The 26,001-nt window shown below is 40.7% G+C and overlaps 1 protein-coding gene across 4 annotated transcripts in view; it reads left to right on the forward strand.

The window, feature by feature from the left end:
- The window catches only part of MAP4K5 (mitogen-activated protein kinase kinase kinase kinase 5), a 70,138-nt gene extending 44,269 nt beyond the window's left edge, over positions 1–25,869 (forward strand). For 3 of the 4 annotated variants that reach the window (XM_054826753.1, XM_054826752.1, XM_054826755.1), the window contains 21 exons: positions 148–264; positions 618–696; positions 1,732–1,790; positions 2,817–2,881; positions 5,590–5,634; positions 6,555–6,597; positions 7,062–7,272; positions 7,815–7,912; positions 7,996–8,037; positions 8,660–8,744; positions 8,835–8,914; positions 12,442–12,502; positions 13,165–13,279; positions 13,414–13,472; positions 14,795–14,898; positions 15,281–15,458; positions 16,412–16,480; positions 17,185–17,277; positions 19,080–19,150; positions 20,034–20,089; positions 22,552–25,869. In XM_054826753.1, the coding sequence (XP_054682728.1) occupies positions 148–264; positions 618–696; positions 1,732–1,790; positions 2,817–2,881; positions 5,590–5,634; positions 6,555–6,597; positions 7,062–7,272; positions 7,815–7,912; positions 7,996–8,037; positions 8,660–8,744; positions 8,835–8,914; positions 12,442–12,502; positions 13,165–13,279; positions 13,414–13,472; positions 14,795–14,898; positions 15,281–15,458; positions 16,412–16,480; positions 17,185–17,277; positions 19,080–19,150; positions 20,034–20,089; positions 22,552–22,639 (1,818 nt within the window). In that variant the 3' untranslated portion in view covers positions 22,640–25,869. The remainder of the gene's footprint in view (positions 1–147; positions 265–617; positions 697–1,731; positions 1,791–2,816; positions 2,882–5,589; positions 5,635–6,554; positions 6,598–7,061; positions 7,273–7,814; positions 7,913–7,995; positions 8,038–8,659; positions 8,745–8,834; positions 8,915–12,441; positions 12,503–13,164; positions 13,280–13,413; positions 13,473–14,794; positions 14,899–15,280; positions 15,459–16,411; positions 16,481–17,184; positions 17,278–19,079; positions 19,151–20,033; positions 20,090–22,551) is intronic. The other variant, XM_054826754.1, reaches the window with a different exon arrangement.
- The last annotated feature ends 132 nt before the right edge of the window (positions 25,870–26,001 follow it).

Raw genomic sequence — 26,001 nt, forward strand, 5'->3', positions numbered from 1 at the left:
AGAAAGTTTAGCCATTAAGGAGTCATTAAAGAAATACTCAAGCCCCCAGAAAGCAGGCAAAATTCAGGAACGTTCTGTATGGGATGTTTATTAGTGAAAGTTACACATCAGTTGCATATTGTAACTTGTTCTTTTTGGCGGTTCTAGCATAGCTTTGTAGGACAGCCTGGTCTTTCAAGATCTTTAGCGGTTGAGCTGTTGGACAAAGTTAATAATCCTGACAACCATACACACTACAGTGAAGTTGATGATGATGATTTTGAGGTAAGAACATCTTTTCTTTTCTGTCTTTAGGTAAAACTGTGGTTTAAATACCCTGCTTTGCTTTGGGAATGTAAGATTGCAGCTTGACAAGGGGCACTGCTCCAGTATTTTTAGAGCTCCATTTGTAGAGTTACCATGCAGGAGAAGCCAGGAGATATTGCCGCAGCGCTTGTCACACTTGTGCTGTGGATGTACAGAAGGGTCCTGTGCACGGGCTGGGCGAGGCTAGGACAAAGGTGCTGCTGTGTGTGACTGCAACAGCTATTCTTTCTCCTTGTTGGTGTGATTGTTAATTGAGATCCAACAGGAAGCCATGCAACTTTTCTCAGCTTTTCCCTTTATAACCCTTGCAGCCTCACTCCGTTATCCGCCATACAATTCGTTCTACGAACAGGAACATTAGGGCAGAAAGAACGGCATCGGAGATAAACTGTAAGTTCCCGCTGTGCTTTGTCCATTTTGTGATGTTGGTTTGCTTCTACCGATGGAGGACATTGGTGTCATTCTTTTGTTTTGTACTCTGGAACGTCTCTTCTGCCGTTGGCACATCGGAGAAACAAAACCAGGAGAAATAGCACGTACACATGAATCTTCAATCACAGTTTTCCAAAACCAAAATTAAAACGTGCATATTTTTCTGCTGTTCCGTTCCATCTCATTGCTGCATTGTAATGTTTATGTGGAAACCTTGCATGACCAGCGTAGCCTTTCAGCTCTGTGATTTCTGTCAGACCACGCAGCCTTACTTAAAACAGCAAAACCACTAATAACATGCAAACATCAAAAAATGAGAATGAGTTAATAATTAGGAGGACGTCTTTTTACAGGAGTACATGGGGTGTCGTGGTGTGATAAGAAAACATGGAAAAACATAGCATTTTGCGTTTGTCTGTACGTTGTTTCAAGTTTATAAGTGAAACCTTTTCTTGATCCTGATGGAGCACTTGTGATTGCAGTAGCTGTCCTGACCCGGGTGCATGTTAACATAATGCATTTTCTTTTGATATAACCTTCTCCTCTCCTCTGTTAGATCTAAGTTGAAATTTTGAGGGTAGAAACAACCTTTCTCCAGGTTTGGACAAACGTCTTTTGTAGTGTAAATGTTATCTGCTCCTTTGCATCACGTATACCACACTTTTAGGAAGCTTCCTGTTAAAAAGCCTCTTTCTTCTCTTTCACATGCGTTAAAAGTAACATGTGGTTAAGAAGTTATGTTTTAGTGTACTTTCATATAATAACTTGGTATTTACTTTTGGTCTGTTTCTTTCCTGCGGGTTTCATATTTGCAAATTTATGCATTTAGACAATAACACTGATAATTAAGTGATGGTCATATTTTATAGGCAAATTAAGTGTTGTGTACATAATATTTAGATCTGTTACAACATGTGTTTCACTGTAGTAAGCATTGAAAGGGCACTAGTATAATGGTGTGTGTCTTAAATTTGAAAATGTAATGTTTTGTAGTTGATAAGCTGCAGTTTGAGCCCCCTCTACGGAAAGAAACAGAAGCTCGGGATGAAATGGTAAGGACAAGTTTGTTTTTTCCTTCATTTATTAAAATCATAGTGTCTTCATTGTTTTGTGGTTCAGCTCTAACTAATATGTCTCTGAAGTATAAAGCCATGAGAAGACCACTCTTGGTCCTCAGACAATTGCCACATTTTTAAGAACGTGAATTGCTGTCCGTGCTTTGTGCGGAGAGTCATGCTCAGATGAAAAAGACGACGTGTGCCAATTAATTTGATAACGCAAAGAGGCCATTCTGCATTTGAGTCCCTGATCTTCCCATCATCAGGGTTTATTTGCTGCTTGTTTCTTGGAAGGCCGCCAGCTCGCATGCAGCCGGTTTTGCCCCCTGTGAGCTGCTGCTGTTTGTTCCAGCCCATAGCATTTACTGCAGATCAGCTAATTAACGTTCTTTGGGATTAGTATGTGCCTGTGTACACAAGGGCTCAATTTTTTAATAAGCATTGTGAATAGCAACAGCTGCCGTTAATTTGGATTTGGAGACATTAGCACTCAGCGCTCCAGAAAAATCCCATTCCTGTTTTTTACAGCTGTTCACCAGGTAGGTACGAGTTCAGCTTTTTTTTAGTCTGATTGATTAGATCTGTACATGTTGTTACCGGTGGGGTCCCCTCAGAGCCATGGCTAGTGACAGGAATGCTCCCAGCCTCAGCTGATGACATCTCGTATGAGTTTGGAGGTGACTGCAGTGCGTTCTCTTGCTGGAAGAGTGTCTTGGAAGCATCCCGAGTGGAAAATCCTTACTGAGTTTTGGCCATAAATTTTTGCTTTCATGCTACTTACTGCCACTTGGTACTGGCATTGCACCGCTTCCAGGTGCTGCTGTTAAGTCTGAGAAGAAGAAAAAGATAGCTTTTCAGTAGGTGCTTTATAACTAGATTGTAAAACATCATTTCACTTTGGAATTTTATTTTACTGCTTATGGGTCAGTCTGCAGGGCTTGGGAATCTCCCAGGCCTCTTCATGTGTGGTGGGTAAAGTTTAGCAAGGGGGGGAAAAAATGAAATTTTCTGCATCTTCAGGTGGTGGCAGCTGGCACTGACTTTGCTTCACATTGGAATCCTTTTGTTGATGGTGGAAGCAGCAAGTGAGTACAGAGTTTGAAGTCATCTTTTTTTTCTGTGACTTAATATGAAAATACACTCTGAAAGAAGAATTGAGCTATGGTGGAAAATCAAACCGTAAGCCCTAATCCACTTTAATATTCATAAAGTTAAAGGAGATTTTACCCAATATGCAGTCCTCCTCCTTCTGCAGTTGGTTGGTCATTCTCTTGAGGAATGGGTTTTAATCTCTTTTAACCACGAACAGTAGTTTAAGTTTGTTATAGCTCCCCAGTTGTAGATGGAAAGTGAAGCATAAATGTATGGCCAGCAGACTGAAATAACACAGCCAAAGTCAATTTTCTGAAGCAAAGCTGGTAACTTTGCCAGGGCTGAGTTCAGGATCCTGCCCTGGCCTCGCACTTCTCTTCTGAGCTGTGGCTGTGGTGGTGACGTCCTGTGGCAAAGCACGTTCGCAGCCCCAAAGTCGCATCCTTGCAAGAAAGGGAAGGAGAAACCAGTTCTGAAGATGTAGTTTTACCAAGTTCAGTATGACGGCTTCTGCTGCGGGCATCTGGTCGGTGTGATCCATGATATGGCCATGTAGTGTTCTGTGACATGTTTTAGTTAAGGGTGTGCTATAACTGATTTCCCCCAGGAAAAAGCAGGCCTGAAGTAAGGGAGCACAACTCTGTCCAAGTTAGGACTGAATTTATTAGGTATGTGGCTTCCTTTTACTGCAAAATACTGGATTCTGCCTTTAAAGGCAATCTTTGAATTTGCGGGGAAGACTATGGAAGTTCAGTAATACTGACTGATGCACCTATGTAGGGAAAGATGGTATTGCGGTTGAGATAATTGCTCAGCTAAAAGAGCCTGTTTCCCATCTTTATTTGGAACTGAGTAGCAGACAGTGAATTTCTTTGGCTTTTTTGCAGATGAAGTCTTGCATAAGCTGTCAGCTGACATTACAGCCCCCTGGAAAGCTGGCCGTGTCACGGAGATTGCCAGTGGTTGGGTCTTCTTAAGTTCAACCTGTTTTTCTGTTCTCACTCTTATTGTAGTAAAAATTCGGAGTGGCTCTGTAGGCCCTGCCTCTCCGTGTCCAGTAATGACAGCGACTGCTTTCCTTCCTCTCCTGGTTTGTTTGTGTGACCCTGACAAGCTGCAGATTGAAAAGCCTTTCTCGTGAGTGCTGGCTTTTCTGCAGACAGCTGGAATCTGCGGGGTCGAGGAGCAGGGAGGGAGGGAAGCTCCTCCTGACAAAGTGACTTATTGATTTGATTCTGTTTCTTGTAGTGTTATTAAGATTGTCTATACCAGGCTGCATTAAAAGCAGAATGAATGTGGCCGTAGCAAAGGTTGCTAGGGCTATAAATTGGTAAATAGATACAGATTTAGGCTTGAAAGGACATGCATAAAGTTTCTGGATGGTGAATCCGTGCTGCTTACTTGGAAACCACTTCCAGTTTGCAAAGATAAACAGGAAACGCATAGCTCCTCTGTCCCAGCAATTCTGAGTAACACAGGGATGTGCAGAGAGGATGTGTGCGGGGGGGGGTCCTTGCTTTTCGTGTGCTTTGGCTTTTATCAGTGAGTGGAGATTGATACGCTCGACTTGAGAATTACTTGACTGGAAAGGGAAATATCGGAACATGTACCTGATGATTGAACTTGTTTCTTGGGTTTTTTTCATCCTTATTGTAGCATTTTAAAATTACTTTTTTATAAATTTTCTGTGTTATGGAGGTGTTTTTTGTTGATGGTTGGACTTTTTCTCTTTTAAATGTTTTAATAGTTCCTGTTGGCAACTCTGCTGCTTTCCCTTCAGAAGTAACTCACAGGGAAATTTTACATTAATCCCAATTTGGCTGGGTTCGTTTTTGTATAATATCCTTTTGTTTTCCTGTTCGTTACCCCTGTGGTCATTCCTCAGGGGGTGATGCGGTGTGTTGTGGAACGTGAGCGGACGTGTGAGGTGGTGGGATATGGGATGCCTGCTCTGCAGGCAGAGGCTTGGATGCACTGGGCTGCTGCAGGACACTGAGACAGCCAGCTTCTGACCTGCCCCTTCCACCTCACGATTCCTGAATGCAGCAGCCTAGACTTCACAGCAGCACAGCAAGTAGTGCTTTTTATTGGGTTTAGATTTATGGGTTAGATTTTTTTAAGATTTAACGCAGTTTTGAAGGCACAGCTTGAAAATTGCCATTTTGCAAAATTTTATCAGTTCTTGGTTGTTTCAGGATTATATTTTCAGTGCTGTTTTGATGCTCTAGTCAGAATTTCTTTTTGGACCGTGGGGTAGCTTTGAAACAAAAATTCCAACTGTAGTGGGAAACAGTCTGTGTCTTCAGTGTATAACACTGAAGGAGGATAAAACTTCCCTTTGTAAAGGCTTTTCTCCATTCGTCTCCCAGTAACTTCCTCTGTTCTCTTTTTTTTTTTTTCTTCTTTTATATTATACTTTTACTAGACATTTCAACAATATTTAAAATACCAGGTAGGGAAATGAAAGATGAGTTGACGGTATCTGGTATGGAAGAGAGCTTTAGTGATTATTGAGGGGTGAGGGGAAGGAAAGAACCATACTAAACGAAAAAGGACTTAACGCAGTGAATAAGAGAGAAATACTTTGTTTTGAAAAGGGCTAGGAAATGCTTGTTATGAAACTAAATGACATCACCGATCGGTTTAGTTGCACATGTCGACCTTAGAGCAGAGCTCTTAATTTTATAAACATTTTACCTAGGGGACTGCTTACAAAATTTGGCGATGGGAGTGAAGATGTTGAAGAGTGAGTGGACCTCCTTCACGTACAGTTGTGTTTACTCCGTGTGGCTCTCGCTAAAGCAGGCAGTGTTCTGGCAAAACCTCTTTCCTTAAAATGCTGCAGGCAGCTTTGCCACTTATAAATAAGTGAGGGCTGGTTGCACTCAAAGGCCTAACGCACGCTTGACTATTTATCTGATCGTCAGGAGAATGTTCGCAAAGCAACGCTTTCTTCCCTTGCTCTCCTTCCTGAGATTACCTTAGAGTGCATATGGAAGTGCCCAAGACTTCAAAGCAGATTTTGTGCCGATTAATCCATCGAGGTAGTGACAGGATGTGCAGGTGTCCCTGCAGAGCTCTGGTGGGGTATGTGCTGCTCCTCTGGTGCCCAAAAAAAAAGCTGCAAACTGCACCGAACGATAGTGAACCTCTGTCGGTTGGCCCGATGTTCAGCTGCAGTTGGAGTGGCTGTGAGTAGATGACCTTTTCAAATAAGTAGATGACTTGTTTTCAAATAAACTTTGAAAAATTATGGGAGGACATTGCTCTGTGACACGATCTACTGGCTGATCCAGAAATGCAGCATTTTCATTGTTGGGAAGAATTATCTAGAAAAAAGCACAAAAGTAAAATTCAAGCAGTGGAAGGGGGCACCTTCAGAGAACTAGTCCCTGAATGTATATTTATTTGCTAATCTCAAATACCTTTCACCGCAGAACGCTCTATGACATTGGCATTTATGAAAGAACAAGAGTTAATAAAAAACCAACACTTCTAACAAGATTAATGTGCTTTTTTCCCCACTCTTGGACTTCTAGTTTAACCCTGTTCATGCAAAGCTGTGATCCGTCTTTTCTATGCATCTAGCTTGTCTTATTTGCAGTCTGTGTTCTCTAGTTATTCTGTTTCTGTTGTTGGTTTAACTACTGCACCTTTTCATTGCAGATCAACACTAAAGCGAGCAGGGCCACCTCCGCTACCTCCCAAGGTAAGAGATGGTGGGTTTTAAGAGTTTTAGGCGGCAAACTCCACTTGCGCAGCCTCTGGAGCTCTTCTGTCTGATGCTCTCAGTAGTTTATAACTTCTGTTAAATACCGTTTACTAGCAGACTCCATGCAGCTTCATATTTTATGCTGACTTGCAGTCTGCATGTCTCAGCCTCTGGGAACTCCTGGCCCTGTATGCTGCCCTAGACAAACTGACTTGTAGGTGGTTTCCCTCTAAAGAGAGCATGCTGCATGGGATGTCTTCTTGTTCAGCATTCTGCCTGCTGCAGTGATTTTCCATCGGAGAAGGAATATCTCTTCGTTTATGCTGCTGTCAAATGTCTTTTTTCAAAGGCTGATAATTTTTTTTTGTGTAGAAGCAGTCTGACTTGAATTAAACTTGTCTGAAGTTTATCCTTGCAGGTGCCATTTCCCAGGTAACTTTTACCTCTTTGGTTTGTTACAGCCGAGAATAAACAGTTATCCTGAGGAAAACCTCCCAGATGATGAGAAATGTCAGACAATAAAACATTTCCCAGACTCGCAGAACAGAGCCCCGCCAGCTCACAGGAGACAAAGTATTCCTGTTTGTGGGCCTCAGACTGATTCTTGCCCCGTTGGTATGACCAGCAGCATCAGTAGCCCTGGATTGCTCACAGCTAGATACAGCGACTTAGGTAAATGTGTTACATTTCCCGAAGGGGATTTGCATCCTGTAAAAGGAAATCAGTTTTGGAGTCAGCTATTTTCACTAGATAATTTTTTTTTTAATACAAGCTGATCACTAGGTGCAGCTTTCCTTTTTACATATGCCCTAGTTCTGATTCAAGCCATGACCCATGGTGGAAGCGTTCTTCCCAAAGCAAGGATGTTCAGCCGGTCAATACCATTACTGTGTTGCCTGCAGGAATAGCATAAAAGCAACGAATCTGCAGGGAGGCTCATCTGTGAGGACTTTCCCACAGCTTTATTCTCAGTTGTGTTTGGCCCAGGCACTGTTTGGATAATGGAAAGCCTTTATTGCTGTGTAGCTTAGCACGCAGAAGAGTGGCCAGCTGTCCTTGGAAGGGTTCAGCTACCCAAGATGTGTATATGGAAGTTTCAGAGCTCACTTCTCCACTCCTGCTAGATGCAGGGGAGAAGAGAGAACAGGACAACAAAATATTTTCTATTTCACCATGTCAGGTGAGCTACAAAATGTCTCTGGGCTCCTTTTCAGGAAATGGGGATGGCATGCTAAAACTCATTGAAGAAAATGCAGAAGGGTCTGGACAAATCCCTCAGCTGCCACGTAAAAAAGAGAAAAGAGATTTTCCTGTAAGTATTGTGATTTCACTGTCATGTTAGCTAGCTGTATCGGTGCGTGGGAGGTATTTTACGATCTTTGTTTCTTCCCACAGAAGCCAGCAATCAATGGTTTACCACCAACGCCGAAGGTGCTGGTAAGAAATCTCATTTGCAGCAGGAGTTATTGGAAGCCTGCTGTCATGGCATCTCTAGTGTCAGGAGGTTTATGCTAGAATAAGCCACCAGCTCATCTGGGGTGGTTTTCTGCATCTCATAGCCAGTTACTTTTCATGTACTAAATCTGCAATATTTGTTTCCTTTTCTTAAAATCTTCCTTTCACTGTGCAGTGAAGGGTTGGAGACTTCACTGACTCTGGAGCTGTGATCTCCAGTGGCAGTCTCTGCTTAGTAAAGAGAAAGGGGGAGAGGTGGTGGTGATGCAAGAGGGTGTAATTACTTCAACATTTCTGCTTGTTTTCCCTTCATAGGCCATTTATATAAGCACTCAATATTGTTCTTACCCAGTAGATACTCAAAATTGTTCAGATCATTGTTATCCCTCTTGGAGTTTCTTAATGTATACAAAGTCCACGAAAAGGTTTGGAAGGCTGAAGTTGTAGCTTTTGGGGAAGATAAAAATGTTTTGCATCCACGTATATTAGAGTAAGTTTGTGTCTGAAAACAGAGAGCAGCAGTGTGTACTAAGTGGCCAAGTGCCAGAAGATAAATACTTTATACTGTAAACATGTTTTAGTGTTCAGTTTTGGTGTTTTTCAGATGGGAGCGTGTTTTTCCAAAGTCTTTGATGGTTGTCCTTTGAAGATTAATTGTGCGACATCATGGATACATCCAGATACTAAAGGTAAAGGTATTTTAGGTTTGTATTTTAAACCTGCCTGTTGCCAAAGTGGTAATGAGCTCGTGAAATAATTGACTTCTCTTAAATTTTTAGATCAGTACATTATCTTTGGCACGGAAGAAGGTATCTATACTTTGAATTTGAATGAACTTCACGAAGCAACAATGGAACAGGTGATTTTTGGTGTATTGGGCACACAGAATAGATTTGGGGATATTACGAAGCAAGAAAGTTGGATATTAGAAAGGACAGATGGGATACCAGGCTTTATGGCATAAAGTGATTCATAGAATCACAGAATCTTTAAGGTTGGAAAAGACCTCTAAGATCATCAAGTCCAACCGATTCACATCAAAGCCAGCGATGGGAGTCTGAAAATTAATAGTTCCCCTACCTACCTGATTTTTTGTTGCTGCTTATATAGCTAACACTTCTTTCAAATTAGTTCTTTACTAACATCTTTCTTCCTGGAGACAACTGGTTGATTACCTGCCCTTCCTCTCTCCGTTTTATCTCCACTAGATGGCATATTGCTTCTCCACTGGATGGTAGCAAAGCCCTCAGCCGTTTAATTTAGCTGGCATTGTTACCACTGATAAATATGCATTTGTTTCTGTTTTCTTGGGCTCTCTAACCCTTTCCAAAGCCGCCTCATGCAATCATGGTATTGTTACATTTGCTTTTTTAGAGTCAAGAATAGCAGAGTATTCTTGGAAGGGAAGTGTCGGCAGATGCTGATAATGAGATTTATACCTGTAGGTTTCTAAAGAAGTTCACAAAGGCATTTCTAAAGAGTGTTCAATTCAGTCAAGACATGGCAGAGGTGGTGGTGGAGTGTACCTGTGAGTAATAGTGAGAGAAAGATGATTTCACAGAAAGGGCACTGCTTAAGAGGAGAAAGTCCTTAGTTTCTGGGAGCATCATGCTATTGGACAGAACTCGAGAGGGGCAAAAGAAAAGGGGAAGAGGTTCAGCAAGGTCATGGAGGGGCGTAGTTTGGCACAAACAAACACGAGAGAAGGTTATAAAGGGTCTGATAGTGAGAATTGGGAGTTTGAATTCAATACAGTTAAAAGATCCTTTCAAGTTAAGAGAGCTGAGGGTGCCTCTGAATGCAATGGGATAGTGTTGAATAGTTTATCTTTCTGTAGCCTCAGTGGACATGGGGAACAACTACTTACTTTTATAATAAATGTCTAAAAATTGTGGTGGCAGCTGTTGGAGACCCCCTGACCTTCTTACCGCAGTTCTCTCTTTACTCCATTAGTCAAAGCAATCTCTTTCCTTGTACATTTTCCTAAATTATTTAATGTAACAGTCTTCTCTGGACTCTTCCACATGCTTTTTTATATCCCATCGAAAGGTTAGATGTGCCGGTGGAAGGCAGAGAAAACATTCAATGCACCTCATGAAGAAAGTTTCCTTTTCTGTGAGAGCATTCTCAGTTGGCAGGAGTCAGGTGTGAGCCACTTCAAACCCCAGAGGCTTTACCGCAGTGCTTCTGCAGCGCCACTTGTTTCCTTATTTGCTTTTATTCGTCTCATGATTTCTCCTCACCAAATGCACATTTTTAACTATTTCTCCAACTTGAGATTCTGATCGCATCTTCCAAAGTGCTTGCTGTCTCTCCAAGGGTAGTATCTCCCAATTTCAGAAATATATGTTTGTTCCACTGATAGTTTTTCAGTGAAAATACTGAATAGAACCAGACTCAGAAGACACTGTACATCTACAGGCTGCTTTTTCTTTCTATTAAACAGCAAATTGCTGATAGATACTCTGTTTTTAAGTCCTACCAGTTGTGTGTTTTCTTTCTGCAATTTCTTCTACCCCATATTTTCTTATTTTGCATGTGAAAATGGCATGCAGGGCAAGGTTCTTCACATATGTTTCACATCTTACTGTTTCACTGCCCCCAGCAGAGCAGTTATCCTGTTAAAGAAGGAAATTCAGATGTTCAGATACAGCCTGTCCTGCACACGTCTACACTAGCTGCTCTTGTTATCCCTCGGTAATTAAAAAGCGTGTGGCTTGTTCCTGTGCTACGCTGGCTATCCAGTCAGTCAGTGAGATTATTTTGCAATTCCACCGCCCGTTTTATTTGGCACAGGTACTGTGTTTGTCCTTCTTGAGGTCCTCGTTCGTCCTCCATCAGTTCTTGAAGATTATCGTTACTAAGACCTTGGGGTTTGAGCCAGTTCTTAAGTGCTGTAAAGTAAACTTTATTGGGACCTGCTGACAGGAGAATATATATTGACTTATGTTGGTAATTTGATTTGAATCTTAGCTGTTCTTATGTTTCTTCCTTCAGGCTTATCTTGTGATTGCCTCTTCGTCCTTAGCATCGCATCCTTGTTCCAGTTTTCAGTATTCGTGATACTTAAGGCGTGGGGGGCGGAAATAAGAAATACTTACCCATCTTGGGGTGGCTTGGAGAGGGTTCATAGGGAACAGCTACTCCCCTTCTCTTCCCATGGGGCCATGAAATGAAGCTACTGGGAGCCAAATTGAAAATAAACTGGGACTTTTTTGCTATGGGGAGTTGCAAATGCTAGGAGTTACCTGAGTTCAGAGGGGAGACTGGACAAGTTTGTGGAGGATAAATCCATTGAAGCTCACTAAATGCATAAAGCCCATGTGTGATTCAGCAGGTTTCTGAGCTGAATGAAGAACTTGGTGCCTGAAAGAGTATTAGGTGCAGCATTATATACTTTTTTTTTTTCATGTTTTCACCATTTTTAGGAGAAATTGTGTCACTTTATGGTGACTGTTGGAAACAGATATTGGGTTAGATGGATGTATGCATGAAGCAGTAAAATCATTCTTTCGGAGAGCCTTGCTTCAAGCATCTTTGCAACAACTTCCCTCAGTGGACCAATCTGCTCTTGTCTTTTTTTGCTATTCTCCTTCAGAAACAGCTTAATCCTTTGAGCTCTTTTTTTTCTTATTCAAAATTTTTTCTTGAGGGAGGAACTTACCTAAGAATACTACTCAATAAATTTAGTCTTGCCTTTGTTCTAACAAAATCCCTGGCCTTATTCTGTTGCCCTTATTCCTTCCTTTGTTGAGACTCCTGAATGCTGTCATTTGCCATCACTTTTATCAAAATTCCCTTCAGGTTGTCAAGAGGTTCTTCTTAACTTTAAAATCTTCTCAAATCTAGATTAGCTGCCCCATGAGTCACTTCTTCCCTCTGAAACAAAACTAAGTCCCAATACCTTCCATGAACTGTCTGTTTACAAAGCAGCATGCTGTCACAAATAGCCAGGCAAGTAAGTCCCACAAAATACAGGATCTTGTGGAAATTGAAGTTGCTGAGAAAATACTAATGCCTTTTTTTCCCCCTCTCTTTTGACTTTTGTGGGGTTTCGTAGGTTTCTGTAATAATGTTATCTTTCTTTCTCTTCCAGTCTTACCAGTTGTCCCATTTTGGCTCTGTGCTGCTAATTGAAAAATGAAAAAAAACCTGAAGTTTGAAAGTTTCAAGGGCAGAAGAGGGAAGGAATGAAAACTATTTCAGACAGAGAAAAGGGCTAAGCTAGGGTCCAAAGAGTGAATTAAAGGGGAAAATGTAGTTGCAGCTGTGACTTTCTCCACTGTTGATCCCTGTGGGAAAGGTGGCAGAGGTGGAGCAGGCAGAGAAAACCACAGTTAGAAATTCCTCTAGCTTTGTATTAACGGAAATATTTTCTTTCTTCAGTTATTCCCCCGAAAGTGCACCTGGCTGTATGTTATCAATAACACCTTAATGTCCTTGTCAGGTATGTATAAATAGAGGGAAAATTAATAAAATTATAAATAAAGAGAAACATTTAAAGTTGTAATTCAGTACCATGTATTTTGATTGTACTGAAGTAGAAAACGGTGCATTGTTTCTTGTGTTTGTATAGGAAGCTTTGCTTCAAGAGTGGTTTAATGTGAAAGACTTTCAGATATATATGAAATACTACTAATCCAGCAGATAGATTCTTGAAAAAAATGTATTTTTCAGCAGTTGTCCTGGAATAGGACATTCTAGATAGGAAACAGAGGCACTGGGCATGCAGACTAATTGTAGGACTGTGCCTTTAAACATGCAGGGATTTGTGTCACACCACTTCTGTTGCTTTATAGATAAAGAAGATGTCCTGATAGAATTAATTGTTGATGTATAAATACAGCCTTCTAAAAATGTGTACCTAAAACTAACTTTCAGAGCTGCTTTAGTGTTACTGAAACAAACTTTGAGCTGAATGCCATGTCTTCTCTATATGCATTATTATTGTTGTCTTGTTTTATTTTTCTTCATAACTGGACTTGAAATATCTGACACGTGTGCTCCGCCTCTTTAGAAGGTAATTTTCTATACTTATATTTTTCTAAAATGTGCAATTCTCTGCTGGAGGCACGGGTGCGATATCAATTGTGCTTTTTTCTCTTGCAGGGAAAACATTCCAGCTCTACTCCCATAATTTAATAGCTTTGTTTGAACAAGCCAAAAAAACAGGATTAGCTGCTCATATTCAAACCCATAGGTTTCCTGACAAAATATTACCAAGGTACAAATCTTACACTTACAGACAATTATTAACAAGTGAAAATTCCCATAAATACTGTTTGCGCCGTTGAACTGGTAGCGTGAAGGACCTTCAGCATCTCTTGTTGATGCCTTTTTTCTCAATTGTCATTCCAGGAAGTTTGCCTTAACGACAAAAATCCCTGATACAAAAGGATGCCACAAATGCTGTATAGGTGAGTAGGCGTTCTGTTTTGCAATTTTTTTTCCTGCTCTTTGTTGTTGGGCATGGCCTGTCTTAAACTCATTTCTTTTTAATAAACTTATAGTTAGTTCATTGTTCAGAAAACAGTATGACTGCATTATTTCTTAATGCTGTGCCTAACTGGTGCATAGCTTTCCTTTTAATTAACGTGAGGCTCTTTTTGCTCTTCAGTGGACAAGCATTTTTCGTATCAGCAGTTAACCTATAAATGTTGCTGGGCAGAGGGAGGTCCAAAGGGGAGCCCTGGAGAATGCCAGTAGCATGCAGCTGACACCGTGCTGAGTGTTGCACACTCTCTTTGAGAGCTCTCTTTGAAGCTCTTGGTGACTAAGTCGATGTTGGGGATCACTGGCTTCGGGCTGCCACCCGAGCCACTAGTCACTGTGATATGCAGCCTGCCTGTGAGCGTAACGCTTGTTACAGAATCCCAGACTTGTTGCACGTACAAAAATACCCTTTCTGGTTTGCTGGTTTAGCTCAAGCTTTGACCTAGATCCAACTTGGAATGAGGCTAACTTGAATATTTTCCATGAAGAAAAGGCTGGACATGAATAAAAATTATGTCAGACTGGGGGAGGAGCGAAGCCATCGCTCAGGTTCTAATTGCACACAAAAGAGTTAAAGCTTGCGGAGTTACAGATTTGTCTTTGGCTTCACTTACTTTCAAAAAGGTTTGGGCTTTCTATGGAATGCACATCCTTTTGAAAACTGGTGCTGTGTGAAATTGTACCTTTCCACTGTCAAAAATGCTCAAGCAAAGTATCAAACTTGGATATATCCTATTTAGCTCATACGGAGTGTCTGAAATAGGCATATTTACAAATGATTGCTGAAGTCAGGCTGGTCTTGTGTCCAACTGAGCTTAAAAAAACCAAACCCCAAACCTTTATCACATTACAAAGCTCACAAGAACTTATAGGCCATCTTCACTGCTTGGGAATATTTTTTTTATTTAAATCACGACTTGACCCGGACCTTTCGCTCCCCCTGCTCACACAGCCCCAGGAAGAATGTGTTACAGCTTTTCTGGCCACACAGCGAGTGGCCTCTTTACTGGGACTCAAGGAATGCTAGTGGTTATTAATTGTAAGTGTAATTGAATTTACCTGGAATGTAGCACAATGTTAATCACTGTGGCTATTTGAATGGCAAGCCAAAAGGCCATTAGTGTGAAACTGATGCTATTTCTTACATTATTTGCAAAGATAGCTGTGGGATTTTTTTCAAGTATTCATTGAACTTCCAGGTCTTAAAAAGGGTTGTTTTCTGGGTGTTTTTGTTTATTTTACATAGTACGAAATCCGTACACAGGACATAAGTACCTGTGTGGCGCGTTGCAGTCTGGAATTGTTCTACTACAGTGGTATGAGCCAATGCAGAAATTCATGTTAATAAAGGTAAGTATTTCATTTTAGTTTCGAACATTTAATCTTCATCATCATACAGTTGTTGAAATAACCTTTCCAGAATTTGTAATGGAAAGTACATCCAAGGCTAGTCCCATTTGTGGGTTCTGAGCACTTGAAAATCTGGCTTGACACATTTTGACTAAGAAAATCTTGTGACTGAAGTCAGCCAGTCAAGTGTGGGATCAAGCCCAGAACTAGCAATAACAGACCATTTTATACCTCTGCCCAACATAATGTTGCTTGCAGCTCATGCTGTCTTAAAAAAGCACTCTTAGTAGCAGCGAAAATTCTTCTATATCTTTTATATTTTGTGCATGTTATTTCCAAGATAAAAGGAAACTTTACATACGCCTTCTTTTGTTTTTTCCAGCACTTTGATTTTCCTTTGCCAAGCCCTTTGAATGTGTTTGAAATGCTAGTGATACCAGAGCAGGAGTACCCGATGGTCTGCGTAGCTATCAGTAAGGGTACTGAACCAAATCAGGTAGTTCAGTTTGAGACAATCAACTTGAACTCTGCTTCTTCATGGTTTACAGAGATTGGTGCAGGTAAGACTGTTGGTCTGTCTTGGAGCCGTTTTATTCTCTGGTAACTGTTGGACATCCCTTCCTCAGCTGTCATTTGGAAAGCCTTTAGGCTAGGCACAGTGATGCAGCTTCTCTACCTAACGCATATTAAAGCTGATCCCAGGTTCTTCATGTGATGACCTGCCAACTTCAGTATAAACTCTCTTTCTTTAAAGACTTTTATTTTATAAATTTCCTTAAACAGTAACGCAGACCCTGCTGATTGGGTTCTCATTTGTGGTTGCATACATTTTCCAGGGATCAGTCTTACTCCTCTTTCCCCTTCTTTCCTGTGTAAAGACTCACATAAATGTGTTCTTGTCTGTCCTCCAGTCCTTGGGGGAGGCTTGTCATCTTCAGCTGGCTAGTAATAAGTAGAAGATTTTGGTTTATCTTCAAAAGCTCGTTGATATCTTGCAGATGCTTTTCTCTGCTGGCTTTGTTGCATATACTTTTTTCCATTTAAGTACTGCTTTTTAGCAGCTGTACCAAGAACTTCATTAATAAAAATTAGAAAAACTATTAAATCTAGTTTAATATCAGCACAATAATGTTTCCAGATGTGGATTTATGGGAAAAGAGCAGTTTTTAGGAGCGAAGATTCCCTTAATGATTCCTTTTGTTCATTATCGTGCCTCTTCATGAAGGAAGCTGACTTGCTGTGCTGAACTGTAACACAAAATGTATTTTATGCCAATAAACAGTAGTGCTTTCATATTAAATACCTGCTTTGAACTGATGGGTTTGTCCTTAGGCCCTGTGCTCCTCCCAGAACATTCTGGGATCATCTAACCTTAAAAATGTTTAAGAGTAACGAATATTGTAGATTGCAAAAGACTCGTAGCATATTGAAGTAGCAGTTGGTGAGAGGTTGAGAGGAGGCTGAGATCAGTCTTATGATGTGATACAAAATAATCTGTTTCCTTTTTCACAAGGCAATCAGCAGTTAGATGCCATTCACGTAACACAGCTGGAAAGAGACACTGTCTTAGTCTGCCTGGACAGTAAGTAATATATCTCTGTTACTACACCTTGTGCAAAACTTGTTTTGCCACAGCTGTTGATTTTAACTCCATCACAAGTTAGTTTTTCTTCCTTTGTTACTAATTTGTGTTGTAATATTTCCAAAAAGATACAGTTCAGATAAGTGGGGTTTCATTTTGACTCTTGTGGTTCCACTTTCGCTCTTCACATGTGTATCATTCTTGTTGCTTTTCACAATGAAATGTAGTGCAGCATTACGGATCAGAATTCAAGTATACACCAATCGGAAATGTTCAAAATTTACTTGGAAAAAGGGACATTTGCCTGTTGCATATGCTAGCAGGAGAAATAGCCAACACTCCATCACACACAGTAGTTATAACCATAGCTCACAGACATCAGAGGTTAGTACCTCAATGGGAACTTTGCAATGGCTTAGTCTGTCTAGATTTCCAGCCTTTGTGTTGAATTCATATTTCTGCACTGTTTGTTATTTGCAGGAAGACTGCCAGTAGAGTCTAAAAACATACGAAGTGTTTAAGAAGGTTTTCTGTATTTATTTTGAGAGAAGGATGCTCTTGGATTCGTTTTAGGCACATACTGTAGATGTTAGGTTTGGCCATTTCTTTGTACCTGAAAGATGAAATTAGTATTTCATACTTAAAGCCATCAGTAATCCTTTTCAGCAGTGGGTTTTAATACTTGTTTTTCTGTTTTTCTTGAGAATTTGTGAAAATTGTGAATTTACAAGGGAAATTGAAGTCAAGCAAGAAATTGGCCTCCGAGCTGAGCTTTGATTTCTGCATTGAGTCAGTGGGTAAGTGATTTGCTTCTCTATTGTCCCTCAAGGACTAAGAACTAGAGGGATGAGTGTTGAAGGGTTTTTAATAATCTACACGGTTCTAGTGCACCCAGTGGGGCCTGGCACTAAAAATGATGTGTCAGGATATTGTGACCTGTCTCTGCCTCCACTGCCATGCTGAAGTAAGGCAGTTGCCAGATAGTGTGTCCAGTCTGCGCGTGTGTCCCTCTGGTGTCGTTTCTGTTTTATAAGTAAGATGGTTGAAAAAAGGCTGACTGATTTCTGGTCATTTCCATAGCACTGAGAAAAAACTTTGGGAAGGAAAAAATGTTTTAGTAATACATAAATTTGTGTTAGTCTTCTAAAAGCTAAGATTCTATTTAAAGTGATAGCACATCCATTTTTTAACAGGCAGGGTAATAGTACTTGAATCTAATGCTTAGAGGGCAGGCTGCTGTCTTTAGACTACTAGAGGACAGCAGCCTTGCTTCTAAAACTTGAATTGTAATTGTCAAGTATTTCTGCTGTAATAAGCTTTCAGAAGTATCTAATTAACATCAGTTTAATAATTCCATATCTCAGAAACTGAACTTCTTTCTGGAATCAAAATCAGTAAAGCCACAGCTTGTTTTTCTTAGCAGTTCTGTACAACTTGCATTTCTGGGTTCCTTGGGCACCCTCCCTCTGGAGGAAGATCCTTGACATGGGTGTTTTGGATTTTAACAGCAGTTGGTAAAGCAGTGCACATCCTTTTATACAGCATATGTCAGACCCATCCTGAAGGAAGATATTTTTAATCAAGCCTGTTTCTTCCCTCAATTCTGACATGTTCTAATTAACTGCTGTACTTGTATCATACAATATCTCTTGCTGACACATGCATAATGTCACTTGACCATTGCCTTTTCCTTGAACTCTGAAGGAATTCATAGACAGAAGCATTTATCCCAAAGTCTTGCTCTTACCAGCTGACATTGAATAATTTGAGCAGTTCTTTACATTCCAAGTGGTCTCTTGGGAATTCAGGGTATTAAACAACTCTTCATTCTCCGATTGCAGGGTGGAGAGAGGAGCAGCAGGTGAAGATTAGTCTAAGGCTGTTGTGACGAACTTGTGTTGCTCTTAGGATTCTGGTGAATGCCTTTGTTCTGTGTATTTGGGACATGGCTAATACTGAGCAGATACAAAACATGACTCAAAGGAAGAGTAAAGTAGGATGCAGGAAAATAAACCACGATGTAAAGTATGTTTCTGTAACACTGTTTAAAGAACACCAGGCTCTTTGTCCATTATTTTCAGCAGTCTGGCAATTTAGTCATTCGGAGCTGGGAGCTTTCTGTGTTCTCTCTTTGGCCCTGAATGGAAGACTGCTCCCATTTTTCATACCTCTATTTTGAAGCAAATATAACAACTCAAATGATCTGTAATTTCCAGCACCCCACAGTGTTTTGGTTGGCAGCATGTTTATATACTTCCTGATGTTTTCTCCAGAATCATTAGGAAAACAAAGATCCAGAGAATAGAAGCTAAAGGGAGAAAAGGAAAAACCAGAGATTCCTATCTTGTCCTGGCAGACAGGGAATGTCTGAGTGGTATGTTTTGAATTGCACTTTAAAAAGGAATATGCGTCTCAGATCGAAATAGTCATTTCAATCCAGTTTTTCTACAGTGATTTTGGAGTTTGGTTCTTCTACCAGAAGTCCAGATCTCACCACATACTTTCTCCACACGCTTCCCATTATCACTGGTGGGAACCCCAGGTTTCTCCAGTTCAGACAAGCCGTGCTCAGGTCTGATTTTGTGTTTCTCCTTTGCAGTGTGCCTTCAGGACAGTGTGCTGGCCTTCTGGAAACATGGCATGCAGGGCAAAAGCTTTAAGTCGGATGAAGTAAGTAATCTCCCAGTCTGTCCAGGTTTAATTTCTTCCTGTTCCTTATTTACCACTTGATCTTTTGGCCCCTCTAGCTGCTCCCCTGGTGATAATGCTTGTGCCCCGTGTTGTCATTGCTTCAGCTCGCTGGTGGCTTTCTCTGACTTGCCTGCGTACGTTGCTCTTGGTAAAGTTCACACACATGCTTTAGCCAGCTCTTGTTCAAAGAATATCAGTCAGAGACTCCTGAACTGGTTCTGCACAGAGCCAGTACAGATCTGGTGTAAGCAGCACTTGGGTCTCTTGGATCTGGGATGAAAAGCTCGAGTTGGCAGCATCCCTTTAAAATATAAAAAAGACACTTTTTTTAAAGTGTTCGTTTAAAAAAGTTTCCTTTTTTTCCAAAAGAACTCTGTCCTTTTTGTTGGCATCCTCTGTGAAAATGCAGGGAAAGCTAGTCAGTCTCTGCTGACAAAGATTTGATTAGCAGACTCCATCTGTGCCACCACGTCATCTAGACTGATAACAGTCTATAATACCAAAATTATTTAAAATAAGTTGTATTTTATGAAATTTAAAATTCTTTTTTGCTTAGCATCAGTTTATCTGATTCAGTCCTATAATTTGCTCTAAATTGTATTTGAATTTGTGAAGAGACTGATGTGGGTGGTTTTTTCCTTCCAACTCAGACCAATAAATTTAATTTTGCCACTGAAATGGACCTAAATTTGCAGGTTGCCAGAGAGGTTGTGGAGGCCCCATCCCTGGCAGTGTTCAAGGCCAGGCTGGATGAGGCTTTGGGCAACCCAGGCTAGTGGTCAGGGGGTTGGAACTAGATGATCTTTGAGGTCCCTTCCAACCCAACCATTCTATGATTCTAAATGTCTCCATTTTTCTACAGGTTACCCAAGAGATATCAGATGAAACCAGGGTTTTCCGCTTACTGGGATCAGACAGGTAATCACCTTGAAGAAACATAAACCTTTTATTTTATTTAAACCAGCTTTCTAGCTTCCAGCTGGAACTGGCTTCCAGCCCACTGCAGATCTCTCTGTAGGCAGTCCTGGGGGAGGCAGTAACACTGTTTCTGCCTGCAATAGCCAAAAATTTAATTAGTGATTGCATCTGCGTCCAAAATTATTACTAAGAGTGCCTGTGACCTCCCCCACTTTCCACCGCAGTGATCGAAGTGTGAACACAAACACAAGGGTATAGAGATACAGCATGAGGATAAGTGACAGGGAGAGCTGAGAGCCGCCTGTGGCTTGTGGTAAGCAGGGTGCCCAGTGCTCTTCTGGAAAAGCCTGCTTCTGGCTTGGGTTTTCCTGGTGAACTGGGGAATTATCTTGGCAGCTAGTTACTTAAAAGTAACTTTCGCTGCTCTGGACCTTGAGGTCTGGAAATAGCTGAGCAATCTAGATCACATACAGGTTTTAGTGCATGGTGGTCTAAATTCACCCATTGCCCGTAACATCTGTATGATTCCTTTCAGCTGCAGAGGCTGGGAAGAGGTGCAGCTGCCTCCAGGTTTGAAACCTTAGTGGGAGCTGCCCCAGTCTCTGGATTTGGACAGGTGTGCTTGTGGTTTCTCAGATAGCCAGAGTGCTAAATGTAGAAGTAGATAGTAACGAGTCAAGAAATCAGTTCTAATCCCTGATCTTCTGCTGTCATTTGGCCTTTGGGAAGCCTGGCTCTGACTCGCTTTCTGTAAGTAATCCATAGTTTTGTGTACTTATGTTCAGAAAGAGAGTGAGATCACACTAGCTCTTTTGAAGAGAAGAGGTAGTCTGTACAAGAAACACCCAAAGTTTTTGCTTTGCACCTGAGTCACCGAGGACCTGAGTCACTGTACTTGATGGCCACAGTTGGAATTGAGGATCCTTGCCACTGCTGACTCAGAGATCTCAAAAATATAAACACAGTGCAACCTCTGACAGTGCATACTCTGCCTTTTCTCTCTGTTAACCCCTCGTGCAGACGGGGGTTACTCCCAGCAGAGCAGAGGACATTTTATTGCAAGAGTGAGCTTTTGCTAAGGTCGGCTGCAGTACAGACGCCATATGTATTAGTCCAGGTATGTGCTGTGCCACCATCAGTGAGTCTGTCTTGCATGGTGGAATTGGTACCTTTAAATGGCTCATATTTCTGCATTGGGCTGGTAAACACAGGAGCATCTTAAACATGCAGAGGGATGGGAAGCAGCATCTCTACTGGTTCAGCTTGCACTTTTGTAGAAGACATACATATCTGAATCACAACTTATTACCAAGCACTTTTGGGGTTGGAGATAAGGTTGAAGTCCTGCTGCTGCGTGCAGTTTTGCAGAGAAGCCAGTTTCTTCCATTCTGATCTCATTGAACTACCAAATCCTTTGTTTTGTATTTTTCCATCTCTGACAAATGGAGCAGGAGTCTTTTCTGCCATTCAAGTGAATGAGGTGTGGTGGCACCTTTTTGGCTTGGATCACTTAAGAAAGCTGAGTGGCAGAAGTGACGATCAGGGACAGAGGCTGTTAAGAGTGAGACTTCATTTAAAACTCTGAGGAATGTGACATGGAAGGGGAGTATGTGCAATGCTAACCCTGAGACAGGCTCCCTTTGAGAAGTCTGAGTTCAAGTGGCACATTTGGCTTATTTGATACACAGGTAGAAAACAAAAAGCAGAGGGAAGTTTAATCTTAAAAATTACAGGATATTGTTCTAGGAACTGGTGCAGAGAAGCGCAGGAGCTAAGCAGTTGGAAAGGAGAGGGGAGGTCCATGGCCCAGCCATATCAGCTGCTGAGATGATTGTTGAGGTTCAGCATGGGATGGATATGTAAAGATAGCGGTCAGTGTGCCGAGATGGGGAGAAACAGGTTTTCCAGAGGAGCCTGCAGGAACATGATCCAGCAGGACAAAGGCTGAGATGGGGTTCTATGAACCCGTTGGCTGATAAATATTTAGCAGGGAGGAGAACTGTTTAGCTTAGTGGCTGATGCTTATCACAAGATGTCGGAGGTATAAACATATTTGGGCTGCAGATGATAGGAGGGTTGTGTCTCCTCACAGCACTCTGGCTCTGAGATAACTTCCCAGTAGCAGCAGAGGACATAGCTAATTTCAAGGTGGACGATGTCGGCTTGGAAGAGGTTTGTAACACATGGCATGCGCCTGTGGTTGAGAGGGGCAGATTCTGGTTCAAGAAGCTGCTTGCAGTCCTCTGTTCCTTCTATATTCTGCTTTAGTGTTTTTATCAGAAATTATGCTGGAAAACAAGGTAACTGATTTAAAGAATAAAATACCCAATGTGTTTAGGAGAACCTATATCCCTCCAATCTGTAGAAACCTGTGAGCAACAAGGTTGTTTCTCCTCGGTAGTTATACCACGTTTTGTGTTTTGCCACTAACCATTTTGGATTCTGTTTGTGTTTGATTGCAGAGTGGTAGTGTTAGAAAGCAGGCCAACAGAAAATCCGACTGCACACAGCAATCTCTACATCTTGGCTGGACATGAAAATAGTTACTAAGCAACAGTAACCTAACGCAAATAACAGAGTGAATTTGCCACATGAGGAACAAAGAAGCATTAGGAAACTCAGTACAAGCGGGACTGTGACTTACTGTTTCTTGACGCCTAAATGATGTTGTTTTAGGGTGGATATCAATACATTTTTGCAGCTGGGAACAGCTGGTTCTGTCTCTTGCCACTGTGTGGTCGGTTATATCGAGTTTGCTTAATAAAAGCTATGAGATAAATAGCCCTTTACTCATTAGTTCTAGGGAAACAGAGCCTTTAAAAATGTTATGCAGTAAAGGTGCCATAAACTGTTAAATATTTTACTTCCCTTGGATTTTCCTTATATTCTGTAGATATAGATATAGTGCTGGCTGTTTCCCTGTTTTATACTGAGTCTTATTCTTAATAAAAAAAGATTTGTGTAGGAAGTGAAAGTATCTGCAAAGCTTTTTGGTTTTAAATCTGCCATTCAGTATGGCTTTGTATAATAGACTATTTAATCCTTATTTATTAATCTGCTGCTAGAATGGTGTAATGTATCTAACTTTTAGCAAAGGAAGGTTGCAGAGCAGCTTACAGGTTTTTTTTACAATTGTATAAAGATTTGATTATTCTTTTTTCTTGTAGGGATGTAGTGCATTATTGAGGGGTATGTTACAATGTTGGTTGATCTTGTAAAAATGCAGTTTTGTACAACAAAGTATTTTGTATTGATTTTCTGCCTGCAGAATTGCCATAAAAGGGATTTTCTTATTTACTAGATGTAGGGTGTGTGTACACAAAATATAATATTGATTATCAGACATGTTGCTACTGGGTGGGTGTGTACAATATACATGTGTGTGTGCATGTGCGCATGTGGGTTAAGTTGACCGGCAGTGTGTATTTTTTTTATATATATATATTTATATATATATAAAAATGTACAAAATATATATGCTTTATTTTCATAAATTAGGGATAAGCCTTGTGACGTGAAATGGAAATTGTACCTGGTCATCATCCTTAATGAATGAAAGTATCATGTATCAAACTGCCCATGACGTATAGTTTATTTATACTATTCCAGAGGGGAGCCTATAGCAATAACTGAGCTTACGAGCTTTTTTTTGTTTGTGCGGCCATCCAGCTGTTGTTAGTTAGTCCTTTGGAAACAGCTATTTCCCCAGCTGTGTAGTATAAATAAATATGATAAGAACCAGTATTCTATATTAATGCTTTCGATCACTTTTTCCCTTTCCCTATTTTGTCACCTGCGTTTTTCTCTTTCTCTTTTTGTTTCTCCATTAAAGAGTCACATTGGTTCCTTTTGTCTTCCTCATTAATTAAAATTCTCGAGGTACCATTAAATATAAATAAACTGACTACAGGATAGCATCTGGTTTTACTACCTCACATTAATCTGCTAGCTTTGCTGTAAGTAAACACAGTCCATAGCAGATACGCAGCAGTTCATAAACCTCAGTTTGAATTGAGGTGGTTGGGTTTTTTAAATGAAATCCTACAGCACACTGCTGCCTATTCACTTTCTGTGATCTGCTACCCTAGGTAAGACAGGTTAGACGCTTCACATGGCATTTTATTAAAGCAGTAAAGGTAAGTGCGCGACAACGGCTTGGCCTGACGGCTCAGCTGCGTCAGCGGAGCCGGAGCTGGTTTGATCTTAACTCGCAACCTGAGGAGCGGGGCGCTGAGTTGTCTGCTTGGGCATCAGACTACGTGATTCATAATTTAACATTGACAGAATTAACTTGGCACACGTGATGACTCAGTAATGCTGATTTGTTACCAGGTACAGCTGGAGGTTTATGTTGTTCTGAAGGTCTGGAAGGAAAAATAGACTTGCACGTAATTTAGCATTTTATCCACTTAGCATTGTCATTCAAAACTAATTCTTGTTATTGACTCGATATTTAAATCAAGTCAAGCTTTTCAGTTCTGAAACTGTATCAAAGTTTAATAAATAGCAAGTGTACAACTAAAGCTTAAAAATCAGTTCACATCAGCTGTAGTTGGATCAGCAGCATTAAAAGAGGGACATGTAATTTTTGTGTTTTAAGGAAATCGAGTTCTCTAGAACTGAAGTTACTTCTCCATAGGTAACAGTGATTGGTGATTAACCCTCAAATGGTATAACTCCTAGTCTACAAAGACTTTAAAACAAAAATGAAGACAAAGTGAAGCGCCAGGTGTAGATGTTGTAGAGCAAACACTGTCACTTCATTTACCTCATTCACTGCAGAAGGTAATTTTGGCTTCATCTTTGAAAACACTTAAAGATTGCCTCTAAAAGACTAGAGAAATCTGTAAATATGAATATTTATGGGGAATAACTGGAGTAAATAACTATTAGGTCATGGCACTGTCATGCAGAAATAATGAACTGAAAGTATTTTTCTTTGAATGACATGAATGACTGGTGATTTGCTGAATCTAAAAGATGAATCTAGGAAAGAATTTATTCAAACCTCTTTTTTTTAGCTGTTAAGGCATTTCTAATGGCATATTCTGAAATGCTTTGTCTGGACTAGTTTTATAGACAGTGGCATTTTTGGCATGATCTGCAAGATTCTGTTTCATAGTGTAGAACCTCACTTATTACTCTTCGCAGAGTATAGCACAATGGATTTGCATGTTTTGTAGCTGAACCGGCCAGTCTTGGTGACTCTGACTAGTGTAACTTGTATTTGTTAGGCTGTTTAAGTTAGTCTGGTATTGTCTATATCTTTGTATGTTTTTGTGACATTTCAACTTGGGTTGAGAAAGCCTAGCGTGTGGGTTTGGAGTTTATAAAGCAAAAGCTTGCTCACCCCCTCATTACTCTTTTGACAGATATCAAAGTATTAGTTATTTGATGCACAAGGTTCATGTCTTCGACTTGAAAGCCTTAAAACAGGCTCCCAGTGCTCTTTGAAGTACAACCAGTATTTGAAGAGCAGCCTGTACATTAGTCTCTTTTGGTTTCCTAACGAAATTCATTGTAACTGAAAAATACAACTGTAATTATGATGACATCTCTTTACAAGATGAAAGGTACAACGCATCAGTGAGCCACTATCTCTGAATGAAAAGGACAAGACTGGGAGACTTTCTGAAATGTACTTTTTACCTTGTTTAGTCATTAGATTGTAACTGAGACTCTAACTGCACTCCTTCCAGTTTGTGTAACTAGGCTTTGTTCTACGTAAACTTCTGTTGCAGTTCATTTCAGTCTATGCCAAATAAACTATGCTTTATTTGATACCTAGATGTGGTGTGGTAGACTTGCTGGGAACAATACCTCAATATCTTCTCGGACGTATCTTGAAGGAAGTAAGCTGGTCTCCAGGTTTTATGGCAGTTAGATCCAGGGTCGGCCACTCTTCTCCATCT

The sequence above is a fragment of the Grus americana genome, chromosome 5 (genome assembly GCF_028858705.1).
Source record: "Grus americana isolate bGruAme1 chromosome 5, bGruAme1.mat, whole genome shotgun sequence".
NCBI classification, from domain to species: Eukaryota; Metazoa; Chordata; class Aves; order Gruiformes; family Gruidae; genus Grus; species Grus americana.